This window comes from Lates calcarifer, linkage group LG9, assembly GCF_001640805.2.
Source record: "Lates calcarifer isolate ASB-BC8 linkage group LG9, TLL_Latcal_v3, whole genome shotgun sequence".
Taxonomy (NCBI): Eukaryota; Metazoa; Chordata; class Actinopteri; family Centropomidae; genus Lates; species Lates calcarifer.
The window spans coordinates 9,672,943-9,699,108 of NC_066841.1; the positions used below are offsets into that span (position 1 = coordinate 9,672,943).

The 26,166-nt window shown below is 38.9% G+C and overlaps 1 protein-coding gene across 1 annotated transcript; it reads left to right on the forward strand.

Moving 5' to 3' along the window:
- The first annotated feature begins 1,266 nt into the window (after window positions 1-1,266).
- Window positions 1,267-25,887, forward strand: sppl3 (signal peptide peptidase 3). Its single transcript, XM_018670477.2, has 11 exons — window positions 1,267-1,834; window positions 13,701-13,778; window positions 15,814-15,905; window positions 16,090-16,209; window positions 16,437-16,515; window positions 17,415-17,527; window positions 18,829-18,935; window positions 20,340-20,503; window positions 21,690-21,880; window positions 22,095-22,204; window positions 22,674-25,887. Exons 1-11 carry the CDS (start codon window positions 1,809-1,811, stop codon window positions 22,743-22,745), a joined length of 1,152 nt encoding a protein of 383 aa, XP_018525993.1. The 5' UTR covers window positions 1,267-1,808; the 3' UTR covers window positions 22,746-25,887.
- The last annotated feature ends 279 nt before the right edge of the window (window positions 25,888-26,166 follow it).

Genomic DNA, 26,166 nt, shown 5'->3' on the forward strand with positions numbered 1-26,166 from the left:
TGCCTAGAGCCATGCTCGTAGTGTGGCTAATAAAAATTGTATGTTGTTTGCTCCATCCAACTCTCTTATACTGAGGGGTGTATATTGTAGACCAGGGCTGCTAGTGTGGCTTTGGTCCAGCTGGCTTAAGTCAGGAATTTGTTTACTTGTTTGTACACACAAAATCTCTGACAGAACTGATCAAAGTTTCAGGAAGGAGAATGATAATCTGTCCTAGCAGAGGTTTGTTATGTATATGTAGATATAGTGACATCTAAGACAGCACGGCTTGAGTGCAGTGATTGGCTACAAGAGCTGTCACTCAAAACCTCAACCTTCTGAAAGAGCCTTGTACAAATACAACTTTTCAAACTGGGAAAACTGGGATATTCAGTGATCATATATTCTGCCAGGACAACGTTCCTATTTATAAAAGAACCCATTTGGGATCTGTGTCCAATAGAAAAAATGTGTCTTATCGCTCATTCTAGCAAGTTCTGTGATCAATTTCAATTGCGATCACAAGATTAATGAGGGCTCTACTCTGTTTGTTGTTGTTGTTTATCTTTCAGTACATCATCTGTAAAATCTTGACTCCAATAGAGTTTATTTTTTACCATACACAGGGGAGTGATTCCCAGCACTGGATACAGCATTCTGTAAACTGATTGGTCTATAAGGGTATCTCAACATTCATTTAGACCTACAGCGACCGAAACATTAAAATAAAATAAATAAATAAATAAATGAATCTATTGCCAATAGATTGAAATTGGTTGGCTTATTGCAACACATCTTAATGTTAAATGTAAAGTTATTGTATCGGTTTTACTTATTGTATTTTATTGTGTATTGCAGCCTTTATTATCTTTAAACCAACAGTCTTCAGATTCTGGAGCATGGACTGATTAAAATAACCTGTTACAGATTTTAATCAACACATTTGAATTCAAATAACTCTGTAAACCGTTTTTGTGACAGAGGCCCAGTTGCACACTCAAAACTCTTTCTTTGTAAAATATATAAAGCACATCCAATTTACACATTTTTTTCCTAATCTATAAATATTCACTGTAATTTGTTCTCCAAATCTTGTTTTTATAACCTATTTCTCGAATATTAAGGGACTGGCAGTTTTTTTTTTTTTTCATTCTTTTGTCAAAAAATTGAATTATGTAAATTAAATGTCTTAATTAATAATCATAAATTACATTTTGTACTCGACGTAATGCTCGCGGCTTTAGTTGTAGGTGTGTATGATGGGCTGCAATGCTGGCAGCTGAGAGGAAACCATTGCAAGCATTTTCAGTGCACAAAAACATTTCAGTGCACGTCCTACTTGTAAACCTCTACAGCAGGGCGATTTTGCGCGTTCCCGTGACTCTCGCTTTAGAAAACAAAGCTGAACGTCTTCCATATCAGCTAGAGGTGCAGGCTTGAGGAATATCCGAATTTATTCAGGATACATCGTGCTGAATATGGATCTACAGTGGGTGTAGCATCGTTGGAGACCGAGCCTTCTCGGCTGGGGTGACGGCAGGACATTAGCGAAACCGACGAAAATAACATCAGTGTGTTTTTTTTTCTCGGGGTGCTTTGTCTTGTCCACCTAACGATAGCAAACCATCATTCCCGTTTCAATTGCGAGATATTCAGCTAGTGATCACTAGCTGCTGCCGGGATGTATCATCATGTTGTCACCTAAAAGTAACTGCTAGGACGTCGGATTGTGAAGGAAAAGCAGAAAACCTCGCCGAGGTCCCAACGGGTTGTCACCGGGACCTGAATCTGTGTTAGCCACAGTCGCAGAGCCCACTGTTTTCGGCGATATGGCGGAGCAGGGCTACTCATCTTGGTGAGTGCGCACAGGCACAGCTCTACCGACTAACTAGCAGCTAACATTAGCTAATGTGCTAATGTGCTGCTAATGCCAAGCCTCATTGATATAGGTCACTAAACCAATGAATTACATGTCTGACACTTCACAGAAATACTTGACTCTTCACGCTTACGCTTTTGGACACATTTATTACCGTCGAGAGAGCAAAATGTCAGTCGTTAAGTATCTTCCCCCTGCATCTCTGATGTTGAACAGCTAACTTGAGCTGGATGTTTAGCTAGCAGCACTACCAGCTGATGCTAACGGCTTCAGTCAATTCCGTAGTGCTATTGTGAGCAAATGCTAAAGAGCTCACTGTCTACTAGCTAACGGCTTGAGAAGCTCGTCGGGTTAGCCAGCTGGTGAATGACTTCTTCGCTCATATCATCAGCGCTTGCTTTCTGAAAATTGTAATTTTACACAACAAGCACACGTTGCGTGACAGTATGGGGCAGATTAGTGGACGTTAGCTGTGCCAGCAAATTAGTGTTAGCTGATTAGATGGCTAGCATTCGTCGTCGATCCGCTGCACACAATAACAAAGGTTCTGCCGTAGAGCTAAGCTAGCTAACTGGCATCGCAGTCATGTCCCAAAATGCCAGTTTCAGGGTGAGCTTGGTATTGTCACACACGACAGGTTGTTACAAATCATCTCTGCAGAATTGTGAGGTACACACACTTAACAGCCAGGTTAACGTTACAGTTTAAGTTTAATGCTTGGTGAAGACGAGATTAAAGGAAACCAGACAGACATGGTGTGATCACTGAATTATGTTGTCCTCTTGAATGGAAAGGATCTGACTTTATTGAGGCCTTGCTAATTAATGAAGGCTAAAATGTACCTGTTTGATACCAGCCACACCGGTTGAGTGTTTGTTACGATCGTTAGAACAATATCTTTTTGTGTATGAGTAGTCCAAACCAATGATCACAACGCCAGACTAGGTTCATTGAATGGTAGGAATCCAGAGAAAATCATTGTTTTGATCTTATTGATTTGTGTTACTCTCAATTTATGTTTGTGCAATATTTTTTCTGTTAATGCCCGTTTTTTTGCCAAATTTCTACTTTAATGTAGGATGAGGCCAAAGACTTCTCATCAACACAGACATGTCACATTTATGAACTATTAAGTTATCATCTCATTCATGTGGAGTGTTGAATATTTTCTCTTTACACTGTGTTTGACCTGCATTTTGTGAGGTTAGGGGCAGCTTTTAACATTTCAACGATCAATATTAAGCATGTAGGAAACAGCAGTAGTTTTATCAGGGAATTCAAACTGACAGCCATTGTTTAGGAAAAACCCATCTACTGGGCTTACCTTTTGCTCCCCAGAGTTCTCCTTTAATATTTATTCAGTGCTGTATGAGTGATGGTGATTTTCATTGTACTTTTTGAGAGGTCCGATGAATTGTGTGAAGTGGTCACTAGAAAGCTGTTATGACATGACTTGAGTATTGAGAAGATTGAAACTAGTGGATTAGTTTATTGCCAATATCAATAAAATGATTTTTTTACTTTTTTCCCTTTGTATTGTAATTCAGCATAGAGTAAAAAAAAGATAAATGGCTGTGCCCAAAACCCAAGACAGAGTTGATCTAATATTAATTTGATGTTCTAGGTTTTTGCAATGATGGATGGCATTTTCTACTGATGTTAAGACAAGGACACACACTTAAAGATGCAGTCTTTATTGGATTTTGCATCTTAGTAATACTTGGTGTTAATATGCATTGTTGTTATTTTCATTCTAACCGCGTTGTTATTGATCTCAATACGCAAATTCATTTGGCAGTGGCACTTATCAGCAAACATGATGCATCCTAGATCAAGGGAAGTAACGTCATAAACTGGCATCATTCATCTAAAAAAGAAGGCTTGCCTAAGATGGCAGGAAGAGCGTTAGGGTTGCCTTTCAACTTGCTGGATAGGTTTTTTTCCTTAAGAATGTGATCACACTGTAAGGACTGCATTCACACCTGACTGAGAGCTGATCACAGTACCAACCAGGCCCTCTCTCAATGTGGAAATTTACTTTCCAGCAGCTTCAGAATTGTCTTGTATACATGTTGTAGCCTCAAGACTTTGTGTTAATTTTGGCTAAACATATCTCGGGCCATTCTTTCTGTTGAGCACATACATATTATATTAAGATTGTGATTATTATCGTCAATTAAATTGCTCTTTATTTTTTCTTTATTCTTTTTATTTTTTTTTATTAATTAAGTAATTGTTTTGCCAGGAAATGGGGAAAAATGCATCATAATACATTACAGTTTCCCACAGACCAAGATGACATTTTCAGATGTCTTGTTTTGTCTGTCAAAAATCCAAATGTATTCAGTTTACTATCATGTGAGAAAGAAAAGCATCACATCCTCATATCTGACAAGCTAGAAACAGCAAATATTTGACATCTTTGCTTAAATTGACTGAACCAATCTTTTGATTATCAGAATAGTCACCAATGTTCTGTTAGTCACCTAATTGATTAATCAGTTAATTTTTGCAGCTCTAATTATGATTGACCTGTTCTTCTAATGTATGTTAAGACAACAAACAAACAGATGCATCTCTTTAAATGTTAGTGTTTTCCTTTAAAATCATCCAACCTCCTTTAGAGAAATAAATCCTGCCTCAATGGGGATTGAGTGTGTAGTTGTTTGTGTTAATGTGCAGGCTCAGCAGAAAAATATTATTAAGGACAGTAACCATCTATTGTGCCAGAAATAGCCTGAATGTTACAGGAGCTTCAGAAATGGATAATGTAAAGTCAGCTAGTATGGCTGGCAACATTTTTTCTGTGCAACCAACCTGTTAAAGATATCACACAGCTTTTCACAGTGTTCCTCAACATACAGTCATCTGCAGTTTTACATCAGTGTCACATGAGTGGTTGCTTTTTTTTTTAGCACGTCTTTAACTTGAATCTGTGTCAGGTGAGATGTTAAGTTGTGGGCTGAAGTTGAAAGTGTTTAAATTAGGAAAACACTTGTATTCCTGCATTTAGCGTGGTTCTAATTGTGGTCAAGTAATGTTGATGGTGCTGCACCTCCTTGATTATCTGTGCTCTTATCATCAAACTTCATTATTTTCGTGTTTTTGTTTACATTACCTGGTTAGTAGATGGGGTTTTCACTTCATGTCAACACTAGTAAGATAAAACAGCTTTACCGCCAATACACTATGATGATCTGCTATAATTTTTGTATTTTATAACCTAAAATCATTTGTAAATGTTGTTTCTGCCAATTTTGTCTCATTTTTGTTATTCTGCCCTTGTCTCTCTGTCACTGTTTAGCAGGAGAGAAGCAGCAAAACTAACTTCAGAATGCATCAAATCTTGATTAAAAAAAGAAGTAATAATAATAAAAAATCCCAATGCCCTTATTAACTTGAAAGCAGAAATATAAACACCCACTTGTGACATACCTCCTATGTAATAAGGAGCAGTTCTGCTTTATGAGTGTTTAATAAAACGCCATTTTTTTATTCTGAAACTCACCCATGACATTAAGTAACCACAGGCACAGATAATATAGTGTTAGCATTAGTGGTATTTGGCTACAGCAAGTCTTTGAGGAGATGGACCTGCAATGTAAGTGTGTGTACAGACACTTGGTGAGGGTCCTGTCCTCGACAGCATTTGCAACTTCTGTTGTGCACAATTAGTTTTATAGCTACTATATTGCTGACTGGATAAACGGCTAATAGGTAAATCACAGCAAATCCCTATTTAGCTTTGTGGAAGCCAACAGACGAATGTACAGCTCTGAAGACGTCTTATTTGAAAGATGGCAAATTATAGTTTGATGCTGCTTTCACAGAGAAATGCTTAGTTGATTTCTAACTGTAAGTGTCTTAATGTTACCATCATGCTGGTGCTATTTGAAGTGTAAAAAAGTAGTTTTCTCCTGGTTTCACTTCCTCACTTTCAGTTTTGAAGCTTTTGTATGCGGTTAAGTCAGAATTTTTCAACCCTTACATTTTAGATAACATTATAAAAGGGGTGCTTCTTGAGGTGCGCCCAGCAAGATATACAGTCAGACATATTACAAAAAAGCAGAGCAATGCAGTTGTCACCCAGTAAATGTCAAATGCTCTGTGTTTCAGTCTGACAAACGCTGATCACTCGCTGCACCTTTTGGTGCCATTTTGTAAAAGCTTTTAATCTGTTAATTTGAAGTTTAAAAAAACACTTGCTTTTATCATAATCCATTAATTTCTGCCACAGTTTGCCACCACAGGGAGACTCACTGAAGATGCAGTATTGGCCTTCAGTCTGTATAATTTTCATTCATAATTTTTGATCAGTGTGTGTGTGCCTTTACTTTGGTGTAACATCTCAGTAGAGCACATTGTTAAGGGTCCAGTCTTCAGGGGTGGTTGTACGAGTGTGATTGTGTGGCAAGTGCGCACAGCAGTAGATGTCAGAGTAAGATACAGAATATGACTGAGAAAGACAAGGCTTTTGTGATGTGGAGAGGGAGAGAGGTGGTAACCATGACTATCATGTCTGTAATTGAAGGTAAATATGAGGCGATGTGTTATATTATTTCTTGTGAGTACACTTTCTTTTTTTCTTTTTTCTTGTAATGGACAAAATGCTTTAAGGCACACATGTTGTAAGTTTACCCAGTTTGTCTTCCTGTTGGCTATGAAAACTTGTTTACGGGAGATGACAAACGGAAACAGTCTCCAAAGTATTCGTAAGTAGTAGACTGTCAGAACACTGGACTCACTCAAGTGTGGTCTTCAGCCTCTCTTGTCCCTGTCCCATTAGATAAGATAATGGTACCACTGAGATAGTTGCAGTGTAAACTAGTTCTCGCACAGTCCTGTCGTCACAAATTCTTGCAGCCACATCAGTAGAGATAGTATAAAGATAGTATATGACTTTAAAAAGGAGATGTGACTTTAAAACTCTTGGGCGCAAGTGAAGTATCAGATAGCATCTCTTTCTAACAGATGGGTAAACGAAGACATCACCTGATTTCATGATCGAGCTGGTGTAATTTGTTAAATATGGGTCTGACACATCCTCGGCTTTGATAAAAATGAGATCATGTAGTTTAACCACTTGGCTCGCACGGTCTGCCATGTTGAGTCTCCAGCATGAAAAATGCAGCAACCACATCTATCGAACTGAAAGTCAAACATTGTGCTTAGTAATATACGCTCTTACTGTAGGTTATTCTTGGTTGGAAATAGTTCTAATCAATGTTCCCCTTAATTTTTCATGTGTCTGAGCATACACACAAACTCCCTGAGAATTCCTTGGACCACTGTGAGCAACATCAGACGTGCACACTGTCGCACACTGTAATATTATGCGCTACAAAGTTTTGCTGTGCGCAGAGAAAGCGGGAGCAGTGTGCGATTGCGCAGGCGCGCAGCTTAGAGGGAACATTGGTTCTAATAAAGATTCATTTTAGCCTGTAAAATGACTGCAAAATGTAAAATGTCCATGAGAAGCTGTAACCAGCAGTTTGGCAGCATTTTTACTTGATAAATGACTTACATGGTAGATTGGCACACAGCACAGTGAACGATGAGCACTCTACTATAATTCAGTGTCCTCGTCTTATTGAGGGTGCCTGCTAAAACCATCACTTCTGATTGTTATTATTTCCTTTCAAGAGGTTTTGGAAGTGTATCACGGTTCTTACATGTGTAGCTGAGGTTGTTGTGTGTTACAACTGTGATTCATCGTCTGTACGAACAGTAAGAACTGTTAAGAACAGGAAGGTCCATCTCAGTCCTACGTGCCTGCAGGTATCATATTAACAAATATTCCTACATTTAGTGTAGCTTACCACAAACGTTACTCACATGCCTCACACCAGTTTTTTTATAGGCTTAAATATGCCATTTTATTATTATTATCAGATAATATGTTGTCATCCATGAATGTTCAATAAGATGATGATGCAGGTCTGTATGGACAGGATCTACTAAGTAGAAGCGCAAGAGTATATTTTTCCTTTCTCTTTGGCCATTTTCATTACTGACTTTAAGAGAGAAAAAACATCCTTCCTCAGGAAGCATGGTTATTAAGCTCTAATCCCAAAATCCCATTATTAGGACTATCCACAGTACAGTTCAATTCAAGCTGGACCTTTCTAGACACTGACTAATCAACTAATCATTCACACAACTCACTAAGTAGGTAATGGTGAAAATGTTGACTTCTGCACATTAAAAATATGACTATATCTAATTGAGTCTTTATAGTCTTTGTAGTGAGAATCTGTAGTACACCAAAAAACAAAAATGACAGCAAACACTGTCCCATACTCACATCTAGGTTTTCTGTTATATATGCTACAATTGCATAGACAGTGTAGAGCAAATATTGACTAGTTTGAACCTGACAGATGACTGAAATGCCTATTGCTTGTATCCTGACCAGAAGTACTACTAATGATTATTCTTCAGATCATAAAGGCCTAAGTAGTTTTAATTTGAAGATACAGTAGACTCAGAATTTGAGGCTGAACTTTTCACTTAACGTGCTCCATGAAAATGAACAAAATGATTATATCTGCACGTCAGATCTGAAGTGTTAGCAGCAGCTAGTATAGATTTGTCTATTCCCTAAAAAGAATCTGAGGAGGTTATGCTGCAGGCCATCCTGGTGACTGAATTGATGTCATGGACTATGTAATTGTAAAATCATGAACAAACCCAACCCAGGACTTCACATGCTCTCTATGTCAGTCTTTTCTGTCCGTTTCTGAGTTGATCCCTCATCAAACAACTCATTCAAACAAACAAAATAAAATGCCACAGAAGTGTGTAAACATGCAGCGGAGCCACAATGAAAGGCAGGTGTACTTATTTTCATGGAGGCCAGAAGGTTGCAGTTGACCACAAATTACATTCTTGTTCCTGAAGGATGAAGCCATTTACATCCATAATTGGATCAGAAAGTGGAGGTAAATAAATGTTAATTCCCCATCGGAGGTCTGATGGCACCCTACCCAGTTGTAGCTGTAGCTTAAATAATGGATGGCACAAGTAGAATTCATATATATATATATATATATATATATATATTAGAGGCACACACATGTTAAGTTTGAGTAATGTGTCTGCATGTGTGTTTCAAGACAGACCTGAGTGAGATATCATTTTTGGACATTCAGTCTCAAATATCCACTCCTCTCAGCAGCAGTATTTGCAAAAGTCTTCATTGTGGCTTGGTGACCTAGCCCTTAGTGGTCAAGTCATGCATGCAACTGGCTTGATGGAGGGACGGTATTGGAATTGTGTTATTGAAAACCTAGTCTGTCAGTGAACAAGGACGTCTTATGGCACTTTGGGCTGCCATCCAGCCCTCAACAGTCCCGGATTGTATTTTGTTTTTAAATGTTCCATTCATCTATCTCACCCATGTTCTACAGGCTTCTGTGCACAGAATTCAGACGAACCAGTTCGATGCTAGAATATGAATTAGGTCTGTGGTAGATTAAACTAGCCGTCTATCTGCTTGCTGTGTTGACAGTGAGGCAGTGACATCATTAGTGTCTGTGTGTGGAAGAACAAGGTCAGTTTCTTAATCGCTTTCTTAATGCTTGAAGCCAAAACAGTTTGTAAGACATTTAACCCATTTAGGTTACAACTTACAGAGAGAGAACACTTTTCTTGAATGCAGTGTCATATTTAGATCGGCTAGATTGTTAGATTTTTATTGTAACCTCCACCATGTGTCAAGTATACCGGGACCCCATTGTAATTTGACATGTCTAAAGATGATGCCTGCTGAGTGTGTTTTTCAGTTATTAAGTAGAAGTGTATTGGACAAACAAGACCAGGGCAGAGCTACACGATGCAGCATTGTCCCGGTGTCCTGTTTCCACAGTGAACTACATGTTACCCCTCCCCTCCAAGACACCCTGTAGTCATCCCTGTACTACTAAATGAATGAAAGAGACAAGAGTCTTGCTTTTTTCCCCCTGCGTCACAATGAAACGTGTGAGTTCCTGTGTCACATGCGCACAAGAAAGAAAAATGATTTGAAGTCTTTTTATGCAAGGGCCGTTTTCTCTGTCAGTGCCTGGAAGAAAACTAGTAATGCAGCCCAGCAGTACTCACAACTAAAACAGTATTCACTGCATGCCAACAGTACAGGACAGATTTCAGTTGCACGGTGTGATATTTTTTTCATATCTGTACCAATGATAAGCCAGACATTCAGACCTGATTTTACCAGTGTAATTCACAAAAAAGAGATTTCAATGAATTCAGATTGCATCTGTTAGACTTGAATTTTGCCAGCGTGACTAACACAAACTGCAGCTTGCGTGATACAGTATGTTGCAGTGGAAGCCCATTTATATTCTCTGTATGTTGCTTCACAATAACCCAGTAAGGATTCATCTGCTGGCTGCAGACATCCTTTCCTTTGAAAAGATGACCCAGAGCTCACTTATTCAGGTGTCAACAATAAAAGAAATGCGAAAGTGACTTTGACAGATGTTAAATCAACTCTGTTGTTTTCTTTTTTCTTTTATCTTTGGCTTGTAGTGTAACAAATATCCTGTTAATTGTCATCCAGTTGGTGTGGGCGGTGGTAAACTTGTAATTATTGTTCCTCTTAGCTTATGTGGTTTTCCTGTGAGGAGTATCTGTCATCATGATTTTGAGGACCTCTCCTTAAGTAAACACTCAGTAGTTTACAGTGACATGCAGTACATTTATTGAATGTATATCATACTTACATATGACTTGGAAACAAATATTTGTGATTATGAATTTCTTAGTTCTTAATTATGTCTCTTTTTGTGCACATCATTTTCAGTTGATATTCAATATTTTTGCATTCTGTTATTCTTTTATAGTTGACATCTGCTAGATTGAATTTATTGTCTCACTCTATTTTGAATCATCATTTTTGCATACTGACCGACGGGTGTAGGGTTACATAAGTGTAATTTTTTCATCTTTGATGTGTGAATCAGCTGCATTGTGGGATTTCTGGGAACTGTAGTGCACACATGCATTTTAGACACAGCCCATTATTGTATTCATGCCACTGTAAAACAATCAGTGATCCCTACAGTGACAGGCCAGTCCTGCTCCAGCCATGCTCTGGTTTTTGTGGTGTTTTCATATAATGTTCTGTAGAATTTGATCTCAGAGTCTCATTTGGTTGTAACTTTATTTTCTAATGGCTCAGGAATGATGAGTCTATTGGGGTCAGAAGAAAATTTTTTTGGGGGTGGGGGTGGGGATGGGGGGGTTATCTCCAGCCTGCATGCGTAACCCATGGCCAGAGATTTTGACAGTAGGGAGAGAGGTCAGGATTAGGGTCAAATCTACACCTTTCACCTGAAGTCAGCACTTCACAATGCCAGCCTTGTCTTTGCCCCAGAAAAAAGGCCCGCATTATAAGGTTGAGTGTCAAGTCTCCTCTGTGTCAAGGCCCCAGATCATTGATATGGGAACAATTTGGTGCTTAGACATAGCATCAGTGTGCAGACTAGCAGCCCGATCACACATTTGACTGGAAAAAAAAACAACAGAGATTCCTTTATGCTGCAGTTATTAAGATTAATTAGATGTGTAATCTTACAACCTCTTATTTCCAAGAGGCCAAAAAAAATGTTTACTCATTAACAGACTAAAAATGAGTGATGAGTGAAGTTTTTAAGACATACTCATCCTTCATCAGGATAACATAGCTCATCTTTCCCAGACCATAACAAAGATGCCAACCATCTTCAAACTGAAGTGCATAGATACTCTTCTAAAAGCTGCCCTGAGCAGAGGAAATGCATTAAGTTGTCCTTCATCAGGTCTTTTTTTTTATTTTGTCTAGTTATACTCGCCTGTTTTTTGTTTCAGTGATGTGGGGATCCATAAGTGCTTTGCACAGATAGAGTCAGTAGACTTGGAGCTTTCAAGCATTGTATAATTTGTCAAGCTTGTGTGAAGACTGAGTCCAGTGCAGATGAAAAAACACCTCAAGTAGCACTACTGAGGCCAAAGTGTCCTATGGGTGGGATGGTGTATACAAAAGAGAGATATAAAAGCATTTTATATCAAAAAAGAAAACAATTAGAAGTACAAAGTGCGCTGCTTACAATATGAGATTTTAAGAGCTTTTTTAAACTAAAGCCATTCTCAGCTCGTTTTCCAACTTTGAGTGCGTCATATTCACCCAAATTAAATCAATAGACCCAATCAAAATTTAGAAGAAACCAAAAAATCCAAACCATACCACTGCTGTGAGCCGAGACCCCCTTCCTTTGTAGACAGTTTCTAGTGTGCCTAGGACCGTATGGATCCCATTTTCCTTATTGATTTTCATAATCAATAACTTGTTTTCCCTGTGTTTCTTTTTTTTTAAATGCTACGAAATTTGCAATTCTGATTTTACTATCGAATCCTTTCATTCTCCTTTCTTTCACTGCTTTGTTGTCTGTAATTATGAAGCCCAGTGATCTCAGGGGAACAGAATATGTTCAGCTCTTTGCAACACAGCATGTAGTGTGCAGTGATACAACATGCATTCAGTGTATTTTCACATTGCATTAGATTGTTTTTTTATGTGGTTACAGGAAAATTTTTTTAGATTTTTCAACAGCATAAATAGGACTAGTGTGATTATAGCTGAGTTGAACTATACTGACCCAGTTCTCTTGCAATGTACAGGTCAGTCTGCCGTTGTATGAAATGGATCTACTTCTCCATTAGTTTCCACTCGTTGTTATATACATACTGTATTTCATAATCTGAATTCCTGGTATACCATTTGCTCTCACGTATAAATTTTGGTTCTCAAAGTATTTTTGCCTTTCTACTTCCGAGGGGGAAATGTGATTTGTGTGCATGCAGTGATTCAAGTTGGTGGTGATGAAATTGCTTCAGTCAGTGTGAGACTGTCAAAGTGTAGAGTCTGAAATGATTGACTGAAATTACAGTTGCATACTTGTCTCCATTTTTGTTATTTTCCACAGCATGGTGGTATAAAGAAAATATGCAGAGAACTGCGCAACTGTGATGTATTCTGATCTCAGACTGTTGGTTTTGTATGGTTGTGCTCTCTTCAGCTAAACTGATTATAGAGTAGAATCCAGTAGAAAAACCAGCTTTATTTCAAGAGAAAAGGATACTTGCACAATTCACCAGAGTTAAACACGTCAGAGGAAAGAATTTCCTGCCCCCCTGCTCTTGAAGTTCAAAATTCTTCTATAATTCAAGTAAAAATGTATGTAGATGTGTAGGTTTTGAAAATGACTAACATTACTAATTTTGTTAAACTAAAATAGAGTGTCCAAATAAACAACCAAAAAAAAACTCACAGCCATGCTTGGAACAGGCTAAAAGGTCAGACAGGCTTATTAAATTTACATATTTTTTTATTTATTACATATTGAAAAATGGAAATAAGGTTTGTCTAACAGGTAACAGGGAGTTGAGAAACAAAGATGTTTTTACTTACCTCGGCTTGTTATGAATATGGTCAAAAATATGGTGGTAAAAGTCAACTGACTGGCTTCAATGTAACTTGTAGTGCATTAAGGATTCCGGGTAAGATCAACAAAAGGAGGAAGCAGCAGATTAGCAAGGGCTTGAAGTCTGTAGTCTTGTGAGAATAGCTTGTGTGGATCCATCATTTAATGGCTGATTTACTCTCCAGCTGTTCATGCGATGTTTATGGTAGTGACAACTTGCGTTGCAGTAGAAAAGTAAACAATGCAAGTTGTTGCTGTTCATTAGTGCGATGTCAGTAAGAGGACAGTTGTTATGGAAACTGTTTCAGCTCTGTTTCATTACACAGCCCTCTGTGCACAGAATCTCACAGCTCTATTTCTCTCTCTCTCCTCTTTAGGGCGTACTCCCTAGTTGACTCCAGCCAGGTGTCCACCTTCCTCATCTCCATCCTTCTCATTGTCTATGGCAGCTTCAGGTGAGTGTCACCAAATAAACAATCACTTCAGCTGTCAGAGCATGACACCTTTCCCACATAAGCAAAACCTATAACTTAAAGCATATTTGCTTAAATAATAGCTTACAATCCTAACTCAGTCACAGGCCAGTTACTCTTGGTTCCCTATATAACTTAGTATGTCTTAATAAACCATTGCTCTGGTTTGTTTCAGAACATATGTGTAAATACCACATACATTTACCATGCAGCGGACATATGGACCTGGTTCAAGGGTTCAAACCTAGTTAGGCAGTGCATCATCTGGTGAATGTGAATGAAAATGAAAAACACTTGTTGCAGCTGTATTAGCCTCTCTTACAGTCTAAGTGTAGCCTGTGAATGGTATGATATAACATGATTTTGGTGCATTATGTGCACCGAAAAGGATCTACAGTCCTGCTCCTAATAGTGTTTTGATTGATTTAGTTGCATTAGGATATTGACCAAAACACATTTGTTTTAGAGGAACCTTATCATCAGGTAAATTGCTTTATAGAGTTTGATTCTCAGGCTGAATGGAGAGCAGATATTTTTTGCTCATCCATCTGTTATTGATGAAGATATCGAATCAGTGTCTCAGATAAACTGTATCTGCATTAATCGATGAGCTGTTAATGCAAACTGTCCTCTCTAAAAATATGAAGAGGCAGAGAGCCCAGGGAAAACATACTCCATGATGCAGGCCAACAAGCAAAAATTGTTTGAGGCACATTACAATCGTTGGGTGGATTGTAGTTATTATTTGGAAGTCACGACTGTTCTGATCAAGTTTCACTGTGCTCATTCTTGTCTGGGGCTGTTATTGTCAGGAGACAGAATCATTTCCAGTCTGTGTGTTCCCTTCAACCAGTTTTTAAGTGCATTTCCAAATTGTCCATAAAAAAACCTGAGTGGAACCGGTGGAAATTAAAAAAAAAATATTGGGCAAAAAACAAAATTTAATGGAATCAGAATTGGTGAATAAGTCAATGTACGTGAAACATTAACATAATTTTAGTTTGACTGGCACTTTTTTAAATCACACCACCCCATTGTATTTTCTTCTACTCCCATGGTTTAATGCCACCAGACTGGAAAGCGGCACCACCAGTGGTCAAATGTGCATTATATAGCACATTCATAATTCTTCTGATGATTTTCTGGAAATTTGCTCTAAATTTGGATGGGAATGTGACGATAGTGATGTTTAGAGATTCTGTACATTGCACTCTAAATAAGGTGTTTCCAGTCTAAGGCCTTTTTCACAGCAGACATTTTGACTTTGAAAAAGTTAAATAGTAGGAAAAGCACAGATGTTACAAATAACTTTAACTATGATTTTGTTCCATTCAAGTGTCCCAGTAAGCCATGACAGATATGTGACAGATATACCAGGACCCTTAAACTAAACTGATGTTATTTACACCTGTGCTTTTCGTACCAAAAAGTATTGGAATATACATGGGGAATGAAGAAATTATTGTTGATCTTACTCATGGAAATAATATTTTTACAAGCATATTTGATTTTTATGGCACTTTTTATGACTGTGCTCAGAACTGTGTCAGATACGAGGAGGAAAAAAAATATTTTGAGTGGTGACGTGAGCGAGACACTTTTTTAGGTTTCAGTGTAGAGACACAGTTCACTTGAAGTTCACAGACCTCCCACTCTCTGCATTTAGCTGTGCACCTATTATTCCACCCATTACTTGGCTATTTCAGTTCTCGGTACTGAGTAATCAACATTAAAGAAAGGAAGATTTTTTTTTTTTTTAAATCAAACTTCCCCAAAGAAAAATTGAGTCATCTTCCATTGACAGAGATATTTATATGCACTTAGAGCCACCAGCAGTCATAGCCTCTGATTTATTCAGTGTAAAAGTAAGCTGTGTTTTAAGGCTGCTCTATAACCCTGTATCTCATATTAACAGTCAACATACTTTTGACATTTTGATAATTTGCTAAGCTTGCATCCAAACACACACTCTCCTCCTCTCTGCCCTCTCATCTCTTTCTTTTTCTCCTTACTGCAGGTCATTAAACATGGATTGTGAGAACCAGGAGAAGGATAAAGATGGTAACCCCTCGACAACGGGGTCTTTCAATAACAGCAACACAAACAACAGTGAGTGTTACATGAAATACACAGGCAACATGTTTTCTTCGATTTTCAAGTAATCACTCAAAACTGGCTAGCTGTTCTGCTTGTGACCACATATTTAAAGCCATAACATTTGTGTATATGTATTTTTGTTTCCTTGTGTTTAGGTTTAAAACCTTCTCACCTTGATGTTTCTATTACTTTGCAGGTATTCAGACTATAGACTCCACACAGGCCCTGTTCCTGCCCATAGGAGCCTCTGTGTCTCTGCTAGTGATGTTCTTCTTCTTTGACTCAGTACAGGTGGTCTTCACCATCTGCACTGCAGGTAACTTCCCCTCTTGAATATAACACAAAAGCACTACAGGCATAGAATTAACTGTTCACATTTTCAGTTTGGTAGTTACACTCTGGGGAAGGCCTCTTTTCTATGCTGATTATTGAAACTGTGAAGGCCATTAGCTGCCCCATTAAGCTGACAGAAGACAACTGGAACAAGTAGTCCAGGTGTATAAGGTCTTTGGGCTCACTGCTGTGCTTTGTTCTTCTCCTCAGTTCTTGCAACAATTGCATTTGCATTCCTCTTGTTGCCAATGTGCCAGTATCTGACCAGACCCTGCTCCCCACAGAACAAGTAAGGAAATCATGTGGATTCTTTGTGCCTATAAATTCAGTTTGTTGTTGTGCAAACTGCTCCATGCTGTTTTGTATGTCTTTTACAGATATTCATAAATGTCTTTGATCTGGCCTATCAGTGTATCAGTGTCTCTTCAGTTGTACAACAAGAGTAATATCTCTTTATATTCTCTTTATATATCAGATATATATAAAACTGAAACTGTCTGCAAGATTTAGTTTGGTAGAAGTCAGAAATTTCCATTATGCTTTGGGTTAACTTGCCCTTTAACATTTGTCTTTTCACTTAGTGCACACAAATCATTTTTGTAATAATGACTTTTGGGCCCAGGTATCTGGATGTCTTAACTCTCTCAGTCTCAAGCAATAGTAAAGCACATTGAATTACCAACAGCACAACCCACCCACTCAATACCCAATATGAACACCTCCTCTCTAGTTACAGATTCAGAGCCTCTGATCGAGTTTCAGTAAACCTTTGTCTGCTTTACACACCCAGTAATAACCCAACTTCCAACCCAAAACTCTTTACAGCAGTGTTTAGTTTGTTGTTATTTTGAGTATCTTGGCGTGCTCTTAAATAAAGGCTCCACAGGCTGTATTTTGCTTGTTTATCTTTTATGCATCTCAGGTGCCCTGTCATTTCAGATGTCTTCTATTCAGATAAAGGTGGTAATGTTTTTTCAAAACATTTTATCATCTCCAGAGGCTTACACTCAATTCACTCCCTCACCCATGCACATCAGTGCTCTCTCACCCATATTTGTTCTTTGCAACTGGTGGAGTATGCAAATACTGCTCAGTGGTGAAATATACCAGCCTATAAATGTTTTCTGCTATAAACCTTTTCTAATACTACACCTGTGTGACCTTAAGCATATTTCTTATTTATTGCAGGATTTCTTTTGGCTGCTGTGGGCGTTTCACTCTGGCCGAGCTCCTGTCCTTCTCCCTCTCTGTTATGTTGGTGCTCATCTGGGTACTGACTGGACATTGGCTTCTCATGGACGGTGCGTCGCTCGGTTATGACTCTCAGGAAAAGTTGTTTCAAGGTTCACAGAAAATAGCTGTGCAGCAGGTTGTGTGTGCCATAGGTCCTCATAGCACATTTCTCTGAACTGCAAGGTGCAGTATGATTCACACTAATGACAGTAATAGAGCAGTAAACAGCAAAGAATGGCCTCCTAATTATCCAAGTAACCAACTATCAGAAAAGGATAAATGTGTGTGGGGTGAAGTGCTGTTAGCATAGCTGCTAACTGTGATGCTAGATGCTAAACTTAATCCAGTTTTCATCATCTCCTGAGGAACAAGGAACTCGACATGACTCTTTTTGCAGTACTATTTTCAGGCTGTTGCTGCAGTGTGCTGCATGCTAACACAGGAAGAATAGACTCATGTTTGTCATGTTAGCTGGTCTCTTGATCAAAGTTGGAAGCACTGACAGAGCAGAGAGAAGCATGTGGGTGTGTGCAATTCTGTTATTTGATCCAATTGACTGCAGAAATTTGAAACATATTCCTGGCTGTCTTCTTCAGTAATGTGAACAATGCAGCCCTGCGACAAATGGAAACATGTCACCATCCAGAACAAAAATAAATAAATAATAAATAAGAAATGAAATTGGTAGCAGATTTTTTGAATTGGGAGTCGATTTTCTAATGTTAATTGAATTTGAATTGGAACATGATCCCAATAATCAAAATCTGATTATAAAAACTGCAAAAGATGATTCCACACAAGCTTGACATTTTTACTGTGCCCATTTTTTTTGTTTTTTTTATTCTGTAATAAACAACCTACACATACCACAGTCTCAGCAGTCACATAACAAAACCAAAAAAGGACAAGAGAACACAAGAAAACAAAAGACTAATTCAATCCAACATGGGACCTGGACAAACAAACAAACTATAGAGATGTTTCAGTTCCCTTGTGGGTTCTAGTTGACATTATACCTGGTTGGAATGAATCCACACATTCACACTGCCGTTAATAAACAGGTACTGTAATTTTATTCACACAAATATTCTGTGTTTTAAAACCCTGACATGCCCCGTGTTTAATCTCAACATCACCTCGTCTCTTATCAGGTCATCATAACTCATGCACCCAAAAGTGAAGTAGGACACGAGCAGAGAATTTCCATCAGATTAATCCATCAAATTAATTAGGCCTGTGTGCACAGTAATTAATGTTTCTTAAATAAACTTGCTAAAATTCATTCCCTTGTTGCTTTCAGCTTATTTCTATTAAAATGTGGAACTTACTTTTTAACTGTGTGTGTATGTGTTTTTTTCCCTCCCTGCAGCTTTAGCCATGGGCTTGTGTGTCGCCATGATAGCCTTTGTGCGGCTTCCCAGTCTGAAGGTGTCTTGCCTGCTGCTGTCAGGACTGCTCATTTATGATGTGTTCTGGGTAAGAAAGGCTGCAGTCCCAAACTTCACCTGCGTCACAGCTTGACATACGAGCCACTGCCATGAGTAACAGCAAACATATGAGGAGACACTCCCATAATATTTATCCATCAGTAGATTTTACATTGTAGTAATGATTCAGCTTATGAAAGCCTTTGCAAACTGTGTAGTTAGCTTTGATAGCAGTGATTGCCACCATAGCTGAACAAATACAAGAATGCTATCTACAAACACTCAACCTTCAAAAATAGAAAACTCAAGGAAATGAACCAGAATAATCACTGAGAGGAAGGTGAGCATGTTAATCAAGGACAAACGCTGTCTCCTTGAGCCAAAGCTAGGATGAACATCACTGTTTCCTTTTGAGAAATTAAAAACACTTGAGTGTAGTTGTCTTTCTCTGGCACTGGTTGATTCATTAATCAGCGCCTGCACTGAGCACAAAACACAAACGTAATGGCCACAAAAGTATGTCACAAAGCCAAGGAGATGCAGTATCTCATGAATTATTATTTTTGATATGAAGGTGTATATCAATGAGTGACTGAGGTAGGAATTCATGATTTTATTTGAGTTGTTAAAAAAAAAACTGCAGGGTGTGTTTTTCGTGATATAATTTTTACCACGCTGATTCTGATTCAGTTTAGATTACAGATCGATCTGAGCACAGGAAAGCTCAGAGTGATCAAGAGCAGCATGGTTGCAGATACATTTTTTACTTCATTCAGGTAATAATAGGTTAATTTGAATAGCTGTGCCATTAGTTCTCAGAGAGGAATAATGAGTAACAAAAAGACACATACAAAAAAATGTTTCACTACAGAAAACTGCCAGACTTTCTCTTAGATTTTCCCCTCACAAATAAATGTCATATATAACATTAAAACAGAGGGAACAACACATTGTCACACACAGATACATCTGGTAATGTTCTGCCACTGAGTACATTTTCTGCAATTGCTGTCATCATTCCCATATTAGGCTCCTAGCAGCCCTCCAGCGCACCACTGCCTTCAGTGTTATTTCCCCACTGACACTGTCCATTTATGTTCACAATAATGTTATAATAGACAAACATTGGATTCATTAGATGGACGACTCTCTGCTCTTTATTATTTGCTGGGAGTACATGCTTTGAGAACAGATCCACATGAATATAAATCAGGTAAACAGGTGACAACGGGAAATTGCAGCCAGAGAACATTTTACCATTTATAATCTAAAGCTGAAACTATCAACAGGAAATTATGTTGGTAGTTTCTCGAAAGTGAGGATTTTCTTGCTTGTCCTTGTATCTATAAATTCAAAGCTTCTGAAGTTTTTACAACCCAGACAGGCAAAATAATAATGTGATGAGAATTTATCAAGTTGTCAAGCTAAATTGCCTCCTGACATTTCCCTTCAGGTGTTCTTCTCAGCCTACATCTTCAATAGTAATGTGATGGTCAAAGTGGCCACCCAACCTGCTGAAAATCCCATAGATGTTCTGTCCAGGAAGCTCCACTTGGGGCCGGGGATGGGCCGTGATGTCCCCCGCCTCTCACTACCTGGCAAACTGGTCTTTCCCAGGTAAGATTGATGGAACCTAAGTAGGAGGAAAGTAGTGGAGTGTGTGACTGTGGCACATTCATTCATGATCTTTCACTCACTTTCTATTGATTAGCTTCTGTTGTGTGTTGTGTGCTGTGAAACAGTGAATCTCAGTTCATTGCTTTGGTCTGTTTTGGTTTTTGAAATTATTGGTCCAGGGTGATCAAGATCAGCACACGCTCTGTCGGTCCAACTCTTTGGTCTGTAGCAATATAACTTAACCACTCTTGGCACGTCATGAAATTTGGTACGGCTATTTATAGCCCCCTTAGGACGTATACTACGCTGAATATTTTGGTGACCCCCTCACTTTCCGTTTAGTGCCACCATTGATTCAGAAATTGCAACAGGCTAACACTTGAGTTCATCACAGGATTCTTCTAAAAGCATTGACTTTAATTTGAGATTAATGCAAACATAGCATGGTAACATGCTTAATGCTGCATTCTAAATGTTTTGCAGTAGCTGTTGATATTGCTGCAACAAATAACTACTAAGTCAACTGAGAGAAAATTAATCCACAACTGCTTTGATAATCAAAACATTTCTCTTATGTGATAAGAAACAGAATATATTTGGGTTTTGGAAACCTGCAGATAACATCCTGTTTTAGGAAACTGTGATAGCCATTTTCTAGTCCTTTAGAGAACAAAACAAGTAAACAAGAAAATGAGTTGTTAAAAAGTTTCAGTCCTAGTTTCCATGCATGTTAACATGCTAACATTGACGTGTAAGTAGTCAGTAGCAGCTGAGCCTACAGCGGACTGTAGCTGAAGATGACACTGTACAGCTATACACAGGACAATGTGGAGCTGTCCTAAAATGGTCAGTAGTTGGTGGATAATCCATCTCTTTTACAAAGATGTGTTTGCTTTGGCGCCACCTCAAGGACAAACATTCTTTGCCTGACTAGTAGTAAAAAGAGAAGTATCCCCAAAATTGCCTCTTTTCTATCATTCAGAAATATTGAATGAATGCTGTAATGAGTATTATAGCCTCATGGTGCAGCTAGTGTGACTATAGGTTTTTGTCTGGCTCAAATCTGACACCTAGTAGGATGAAACACTAATGACACACATGGGATTTGAGGTTTCTTCTATTGTACAACCACCATGAATTCTAGTTTTTAAAACCTGTCTCTGCCTCTTTTTTTTCATCCATGCAGTTCCACAGGAAGTCATTTCTCAATGCTGGGAATAGGAGACATTGTGATGCCGGGGCTGCTGTTATGTTTCGTCCTGCGGTATGACAACTATAAGAAGCAAGCGACTGGGGAAGTCCCAGGGCCTGGAAACATGTCCGGACGCATGCAGCGCGTCTCGTATTTCCACTGCACTCTCATCGGATACTTTGTGGGTAAGCAAGCAATCGATGTACGGATGGATGTAAAAGGTCAAGGGTTTTATTGTTTCAGAGTTAAGTATGTTTGGGGGTGATAGTTTTACTTGTTTGGGTGCCATTATTTTGGTCCAAAATTGTTTTGAAGTGTAATCTTTCAGAAGGTTATGGGTTTTTGAGCTACATGTTTTTAAAAATTGATGATGTGATTAATGTGTGGCTCTATCTTCAGGTCTGCTGACTGCCACTGTGGCCTCCAGGATCCATCGTGCTGCTCAGCCCGCTCTGCTTTACCTGGTGCCCTTCACCCTGCTGCCTCTGCTCACTATGGCCTACCTGAAGGTACACTGACGGCACAGGACCACAACAGTCATTCATTTGCAAGAGAGAAAAGTTCAGCTGTAGAAGTTTTGCAGAATCTAGAGCTTGTCTTTTTAACATTCTCTGACTGTAAAGAAAAATGGAAGTGTAAATATTCCAGGTGGACTCATGAGGTTTTCTTGATGCAGTTCTACTTGCAGTTTTTCTTTTTTTTACATTAAGATTTCAACAGTGTAGCTGATGTGATCGTTGATTTCAATTCTGTAATCACTCATGCATCCTGTTGAAGTGCATGCAGCCACTCATCCCTTCTCTGATCAATGATTATTCAGGCAATTTCAGAAAGACATAAAAAGGGTATATAGGTTATTTTACTTTAGTAAAAAAGCGGAACAATTGTTTTCTCTGCTGACCCTGTCAGTTAAGATGAATCAGGAAACATTTGATTCCAGACTCTTGGCGTGTGTGAACCTGTGTTTGTGCTCCACAGGGGGATTTGCGGCGCATGTGGTCGGAGCCCTTCCATGCCAAGACCAGCAGCTCCCGCTTCCTGGAGGTATGATGCACCCTGGGACAAACGATCAGCGCGGGGAGGACTGCGGATCCTTTCCCTTAATTATTAGAGGGAAGGAGAGAGGGTACACTCACAGTGAGGCCATGTTGTCATCACTTGTTCATGCTTTCTGCCAATCTTCTGTGAAAACCCTCAGAAGGACACCAGTGTGTGGATCACAACAGCCCCAACACGACTCATCTTCGGTCCCCACATCCTCCCCGTTTCATCTCCGCTTCCTCTTTTCTGTTTATTTCCTCTTCATTATAGCACATCCTGCCTGTGCTGTTTTTGCTCTGCCCCCCTGCCTCCCTGTCTTTTTTCCTTTTTCCCTCTTCTATAGTTGGTCTCATTTGCCACTTCCCTCCCATGGCCCACTCTGTTCAACAGGCCTCTTCTCTCTCTGCGTTTCCCTTCTTTTCTCTTTAATTTCCTCCGCATCTGTTTGTCACCAACTCAGATGAACTCGAGGGCCAGACCTCCCCCCTCCCCCTTTTTTGTGGACTTACGGTTGTGAGACATGGCTGGGGTTTATATATATTTTTTTAGCATTGTCGTGGTCATTATTATTATTAATATTATTATTATTATGGAACGATTTAAACAAATGTTGAAGAGGCGGAGCGTTGCAGTGGCACAGGACAGTGCTCGGGAGCAGCGACAACAGTGAAGGAGAAGAGTCTTCCCCCTCCACCCGTCTCCCTCTTTCTTCCCCACTTTCTCCACCTGTCCTCTTCATCATCCCCCTCGACGGCGACTTCTCCCCAGCGCTCCCGCCCCTTCTCCCCCGACACTCCCTGCGAGCCCCACCCTCCTCCTCTCTGTTCATCTGCTGTCCCCATTCCCCACCCTCACAGATAACTATGTATTTTATTTAGAAAAGTTTTATTCTTGGCATATACAGAAATGATGCATTATAAATTGTTAAGCTGCCCCCCAGTGTTTGACGGGCTGCTTCTATTTGTATATATGTGTACACATGTATTTGCGGTATCTTGAGTTTGTATTTGTGTTTGGGAGCATGTTGTGTAGGGTGGGAAACTGACGCCAGCCAACAGCACCTGTTTTGGTTTTTGGCTGCCAGATGCGTTGAGTCGACCGGTGAGCATCCATCATTCGAAGGTTGTTTTCTAAAGTTGGTTTGTGTGATAGAATTTTTGGAAGGAAAAAAACAAAAAACATCTTCATCAGTGGCTGGTTGATGAAAAAGTTAGTTTCCTGCTCTAGTGTTAAAGTGTGTGTGTGTGTGTGTGTGTGTGTGTGTGTGTGGGAGAGTGAAGCAGATGAATGAATGTTTGTTTTACTTGGTTTTAATTTGAATCATGAACTTGTTTAAAAAATAACAGTGACAATAGTCAGGTTTCCAGTGAGCTGGGAGTGTTGGATCAAACTGTCACAAACACATGACATGTCTAATGGAAACAGTTTGTTTCATCTTGTAAAAAAAAATTTACTGAAAACTCAACAGGGGTCATTTTCCTTTTTATGAGTCTTTTTGCGGACAGGTGGAAATGTAAACAGTGTTTTTTTTTTTTTTTTTTTCAAATAAATGAATGTTGAATTAATTTTAAAGTATGCTATATTACTTTTCATCATGAAACCTCTTCATGAATCATGCTGGGTTTTGTACTGCATTTCTGTCATGCACATCCCAAATTTACACATATTTATGGCCGTGGAAACACTAAAAGCATCTTATGTCAGCTTTCACAAGTCTATAAATGTCTGAGCATGATTATATCAGATCATTTTTTTAAATATATTTTGACAAAAGACAAGCACATCTCATCTGAACTTTGTAAATGTCAGTGTTTCACCTCAGTCGATGAAGACCTGACTATTGTGAAAGTTTGGACTCGGAGCCTGGAGATGAGGGTCAGTGGAATATGAAGCCTATAACTGTGGTTGGATTCATATGTAGTTCCAGATAAAGGGTTCTCTGGGTGGACAGTTAAATGTGTGTGTGTGTGTGTGTGTGTGTGTGTGTGTGTGTGTGTGTGTGTGTGTGCGCCTGATCAAATAACATTATTAAGTCTGTTTGGACCTAGGGAGGGGAGAAAATCAGTTGTGCCCTTCAGAAGTCAAAAACGAAAATTAGAATTTGACGCTAACCCATAGGATGTTTTTATCTTGACCTTTTGGTACCTGACAGTCTTACTTTTTTTTTTTTTTTTTTTTTTGGTCCTTCCACTGTTTTGTGGTGCTTGTCAGTTATTATCTAATGTATACTGGAAAAAGTGCGGGTGAGCGCACGGTAGAGACGTCAGACGACGCAGTTTGCCAGCTTTTTGTGGGTTTATTTGTTGTTTTTTTTTTTATTATTTTAGTTTTACATTTTTTTTGTTTTGTTTTTTAACTTTTTTATGCTATCTGGCCGTGCATGTGAAGTGTACAGTGTATCATTTCTCAGACTGCATTAACAGGGCTACTGCAGTTTTGAGTCTCTGCTGGCTGACAACGAGGCACTGGACCTATGAGCTTGTGTCAGTGGGTGGGACAAAGGCAGCAGGTCAGAAAGACTGCGATTGGTCAGCTCTGACCTCCACTGACTGATTCACAAAGGCTGAATATTATGACCTGAATGCTTTCAGGTTGGGACGTTCGGCCTGTTGCTCAATGCAGTTGTCTGCTCAGACATTGTGGAACCACAACCCCATCACCTCTTCATGGACATGGAAAGAAAATATATAGATTTATATACATATATATACATATATGTGTGTGTATATATATATATATATATATATATATAAATAACTGATGACGATCATGGTGATAACAAGTTTCTCTTTCTTTTAATAGAAACTGGTTTTCTTTTTACCCACTTCTTTATAAAGTTTTTCTTTCTCCAGTGCTTTATTTTTTTGTTTGTTTGTTTGTTTTTTGTTTTGTTTTTTTAATTTTACTTCCCACCTCTTCTCCCCTCCAGCAGAGGACTCCAGCTCTGTTGGTACATTGATATTACGGCTGAATGGATTCTGTATAGAAAAATGGTGAATAAAATAAATTAAGAACTGTGTAGTGAAACATGAATCCTGAAGTGCTTGATCTAAAAACACTTTGTCTCCTTTTAACCCCTCCCTCTGCCCTTCCCTCTTCTTCCCCTCCTTGTTCAGGATTCTGCTGTAAATAAACATGACTCTAACTGTAACACCGGCGTTTCAGTGTTTCATTGTCTGTTTCACCTGGTAATTAAAGCCTTATTTGCATCTGTTCAGGAAGTCCTGTAACAATAAGAGCTTGGCTGCTAGAGATAAAAAAAAAATAAAATCTTGAGGACCCTGTACCTGCTGTATAAACTATCTGTAGAAATGTTTTTCTTGTTCTCAAGAGAAAAGGTATGTTTCACTTGTACTGAATTTCAGTTGGATGCCCTGCCTCAAAGAAAGGCTGAACCTATTTTGTTTCCCCAAAGTAGACTCAGGGAAAG